This window comes from Anguilla anguilla, chromosome 12 (genome assembly GCF_013347855.1).
Source record: "Anguilla anguilla isolate fAngAng1 chromosome 12, fAngAng1.pri, whole genome shotgun sequence".
NCBI classification, from domain to species: domain Eukaryota; kingdom Metazoa; phylum Chordata; class Actinopteri; order Anguilliformes; family Anguillidae; genus Anguilla; species Anguilla anguilla.
In genome coordinates, this window is record NC_049212.1 from 42,879,629 (window position 1) to 42,884,628 (window position 5,000).

General features: G+C 53.3%; 1 protein-coding gene across 1 annotated transcript in view; it reads right to left on the minus strand.

The window, feature by feature from the left end:
- The window catches only part of LOC118209192 (serine/Arginine-related protein 53-like), a 48,821-nt gene that overhangs the window by 17,390 nt on the left and 26,431 nt on the right, over positions 1-5,000 (minus strand). Inside the window, exon 4 of the mRNA XM_035384350.1 lies at positions 43-255. Coding sequence (XP_035240241.1) covers positions 43-255 — 213 coding nt within the window. The remainder of the gene's footprint in view (positions 1-42; positions 256-5,000) is intronic.

Genomic DNA, 5,000 nt, shown 5'->3' on the forward strand with positions numbered 1-5,000 from the left:
TGTGAGTGTGTGTGTGTGTGTGTGCGAGTGTGTGTTTCGTACCCGGTCACACGTGGCTCCTTCTCTTTGGCTTTGTCCTTGTCCCGCCCCTTTTCTCTGTCCCGGCTCCGCCCCTTTTCTCTGTCCCGGCTCCGCCCCTTCTCTCGGTCCCGGCTCCGCCCCTTCTCTCGGTCCCGGCTCCGCCCCTTGCGGCGGCGCTGGCGGCTGGACTTCCCGCTGCTGCGGCTCCGGGACCGCCGATGCCGCGAGTGAGACCTGCGGGAGGACGGACAGACAGACAGACAGCCCTTTACACACCGGGAGGACGGACAGACAGACAGACAGCCCTTTACACACCGGGAGGACGGACAGACAGACAGACAGCCCTTTACACACCGGGAGGACGGACAGACAGACAGACAGCCCTTTACACACCGGGAGGACGGACAGACAGACAGACAGACAGCCCTTTACACACCGGGAGGACGGACAGACAGACAGACAGCCCTTTACACACCAGAAAAACACCTGCAGCATTCTGATCAATATTCAGCACCTCTCTGCCGCTCTGGGGGTACGGGGGACCCCAGTGGGAAAGTGTTCGCTGTCTGACTGGCAGGGAAAGTGTTTGGCGATGGTCAGAAGTGACCTCAGATGCCTGCATGTAAGAGCTATCGATCCCCAGGGCCAGGCAGCCGCCTGATTTACTGAGCCACTCCACCATGCTACGCTACGCTACGCTAGCCTCGCTACGCCGGTCCTGACACACAGGCCAAAGCTGCCAGAACAGGGCCAAGACCATTTATCCCTTTATACACTCATCCACCTATCGATCTATAAAGAGAGGGGGGGTGGAGAGAGAGAGTGGGGGGGGGAGAGGAAGAGGGAGAGAGAGGAAGAGGGAGAGGGAGAGAGAGAAAGGAGGGAGAGAGAGAGAGAAAGCGCCTCCATTGAAAAGGGCAGTTAGATGTGCTATGAAAGTATGACAGATTGTAATTTATGAAAATGTGGCACAATGTTTTCCACATGATTTATCTGCCTGTGTGAGAAAGAGAAAAGCAAGACTATTCATCTTATGTGAGGTGCAAGGTATTTACTGCACCAGTGAAAACGCACCTTTTCTCACACAGTTTTAGTTTTCAGAAGGTCAGAATTAAAGAAAGCATCAACATTAGTATATGGAGGTTAAAGCGTCATTTTCAATACCTCGTGTGTTCCCTTGTTACAGATGCCAAAATTAACAGTTCACATTTTAATCAGTGTTATAAACGATGGATCCAAACAAAGCTGAGTTGACCCTGTGACCTTGAAAAAGTGTGAAATGCAGACAGCAAAAGGACCAGACCCAAGCCTGTTAACCCAGGAGAGGAGTGCGTCACGCAGTCCAGCCTCTCCTGTCTCTCTGCTCAGCTGTGGTGACATTTCCCAAAACAATAAAATATACACTTTATAAGCTCTCAACACAATGTATAAAAATGCGTGTGTGTGTGTGTCAGTGTGTGAGGTTACGTCCCTCCGCCTCAGGTGGGGGCGCTGGCCGTTTGGACACATGCGTGTGTCTTGTTACAGTTAATTGGGAGCACCTGTGGCGGTGCCCTTTTAAGAAGCCTGGAGTCGGCTTCTCAAGAGATGGGGGCTTTTTCTCCTCACCTCTCGACCACGGCCGGGTCTTGATTTTATCTTGTGTTTTGCAGCTATTTTAGTATTTCTTATGGGTAGTTGAATAAAGTTATTGGTTGTTTTTGGGAAGCCTTGGTTTTGGCTTCGTTATGTTTGCGGGGGCTTGAGAGCAACCGTAACAGTGTGTGTGCAAAAAATTGTCTTAAAATTGATCAGAAAATTGTGCACGCAACACACTTACACACACAGATACCAATATGTGCATGCACTCGCACACACGTGCACACACACACATGCAAATGCACACGCATGCATGCATGCATACACACACACACACACACACATGCACGCACAGATTCACACACACCCTGCTGTCCCCTTCAGCTGGCTCCTGGCTTTCCAAACGCCAGTCTGACCTTTGACCTCAGCAGGGCGTGACCCCCGCAAGACCTGGCAGTAACAGAATCCAGTGGGGCGGGGGGAGGAGCTGTGGGGGCGTCACTGGAACCACAAATCAGACGCGGCGCCTGGGCTGAACGAATCCACGCTCCTCCTCCAGGCTCCTCTCAGAGGCTGGCCTGCTACGCTACTATACCTGACATGGGTTCCGATTAGCCCGCTACACTAATACACCTGACATGGGTTCCGATTAGCCCACTACGCTAATACACCTGACATGGGTTCCGATTAGCCCGCTACGCTAATACACCTGACACGGGTACCGATTAGCCCGCTACGTTAATACACCTGACACGGGTACCGATTAGCCCGCTACGCTAATACACCTGACACGGGTACCGATTAGCCCGCTACGTTAATACACCTGACACGGGTACCGATTAGCCCGCTACGCTAATACACCTGACACGGGTACCGATTAGCCCGCTACGTTAATACACCTGACACGGGTTCCGATTAGCCCGCTACGCTAATACACCTGACACGGGTTCTGATTAGCCCGCTACGTTAATACACCTGACACGGGTTCCGATTAGCCCGCTACGCTAATACACCTGACACGGGTACCGATTAGCCCGCTACGCGCTCCAGCTACGCTAATACACCTGACACGGGGTCCGATTAGCCCGCTACGCTAATACACCTGACATGGGTTCCGATTAGCCCACTACGCGCTCCAGCTACGCTAATACACCTGACACGGGTACCGATTAGCCCGCTATGCGCTCCAGCTACGCTAATACACCTGACACGGGTACCGATTAGCCCGCTACGCTAATACACCTGACACGGGTTCTGATTAGCCTGCTACGCTAATACACCTGACACGGGGTCCGATTAGCCCGCTACGCTAATACACCTGACACGGGTTCCGATTAGCCCGCTACGCTAATACACCTGACACGGGTACCGATTAGCCCGCTACGCTAATACACCTGACACGGGTACCGATTAGCCCGCTACGCTAATACACCTGACACGGGTACCGATTAGCCCGCTACGCTAATACACCTGACACGGGTTCCGATTAGCCCGCTACGCTAATACACCTGACACGGGTACCGATTAGCCCGCTACGCTAATACACCTGACACGGGTACCGATTAGCCCGCTACGCTAATACACCTGACACGGGTACCGATTAGCCCGCTACGTGCTCCAGCTACGCTAATACACCTGACACGGGTACCGATTAGCCCGCTACGCTAATACACCTGACACGGGTACCGATTAGCCCGCTACGTGCTCCAGCTACGCTAATACACCTGACACGGGTACCGATTAGCCCACTACGCGCTCCAGCTACGCTAATACACCTGACACGGGTTCCGATTAGCCCGCTACGTTAATACACCTGACACGGGTACCGATTAGCCCGCTACGCTAATACACCTGACACGGGTACCGATTAGCCCGCTACGTGCTCCAGCTACGCTAGTACACCTGACACGAGTTCCGATTAGCCCGATACGCGCTCCAGCTACGCTAATACACCTGACACGGGTTCCGATTAGCCCGCTACGTGCTCCAGCTACGCTAGTACACCTGAGACGGGTTCCGATTAGCCCACTACGTGCTCCAGCTACGCTAGTACACCTGACACGAGTTCCAATTAGCCCGCTACGCGCTCCAGCTACGCTAATACACCTGACACGGGTACCGATTAGCCCGCTATGCGCTCCGGCTACGCTAATACACCTGACACGGGTACCGATTAGCCCGCTACACTAATACACCTGACACGGGAACCGATTAGCCCGCTACGCTAATACACCTGACATGGGTTCCGATTAGCCCACTACGCGCTCCAGCTACGCTAATACACCTGACATGGGTTCCGATTAGCCCACTACGCGCTCCAGCTACGCTAATACACCTGACACGGGTACCGATTAGCCCGCTACACTAATACACCTGACATGGGTTCCGATTAGCCCACTACGCGCTCCAGCTACGCTAATACACCTGACACGGGTACCGATTAGCCCGCTACGCTAATACACCTGACACGGGTTCCGATTAGCCCGCTACGCTAATACACCTGACACGGGTACCGATTAGCCCGCTACACTAATACACCTGACACGGGTTCCGATTAGCCCACTACGCGCTCCAGCTACGCTAATACACCTGACATGGGTTCCGATTAGCCCACTACGCGCTCCAGCTACGCTAATACACCTGACACGGGTACCGATTAGCCCGCTACGCTAATACACCTGACACGGGTTCCGATTAGCCCGCTACGCTAATACACCTGACACGGATTCAGATTAGCCCGCTACGCTAATATACCTGACACGTGTTCCGATTAGCCTGCCATGCTACTATACCTGACAGGCATTCCGATTAGCCTGCCATGCTACTATACCTGACAGGCGTCCCGATTAGCCTGCCATGCTACTATACCTCACAGGCGTCCCGATTAGCCTGCCATGCTACTATACCTCACAGGCGTCCCGATTAGCCTGCCATGCTACTATACCTCACAGGCGTCCCGATTAGCCCGCCATGCTACTATACCTGACAGGCGTTCCGATTAGCGTGCTACATGCTCCCGCTACGCGGTGTTCTGCAAGAGCTGCGCTCTCCCCAAAGACTCCTCCTCCCTGACAACACCCAAAAGAAAATAACAATTAGCAAGCAAATTAAATCAAACTGCCGCGTCGTGACTCCTGTTCCAGCGAACACATAAAAACAAGCCCAGCACACACAGCCCACACTGTACACTAACCCTGATATATCAACAGCTCAAACCTGTCTGTAGAATACAGCAACACTCAACTACTCTGCAGCACACACACACACACGCACTCTCACACACTCACACACACACAATCTCACACACGCATGCACACACTCACTTGCACACATACTCACTCACACACACACATCCACACTCGCGCACACACACACACACACACACACTCTATCAGTGTGTG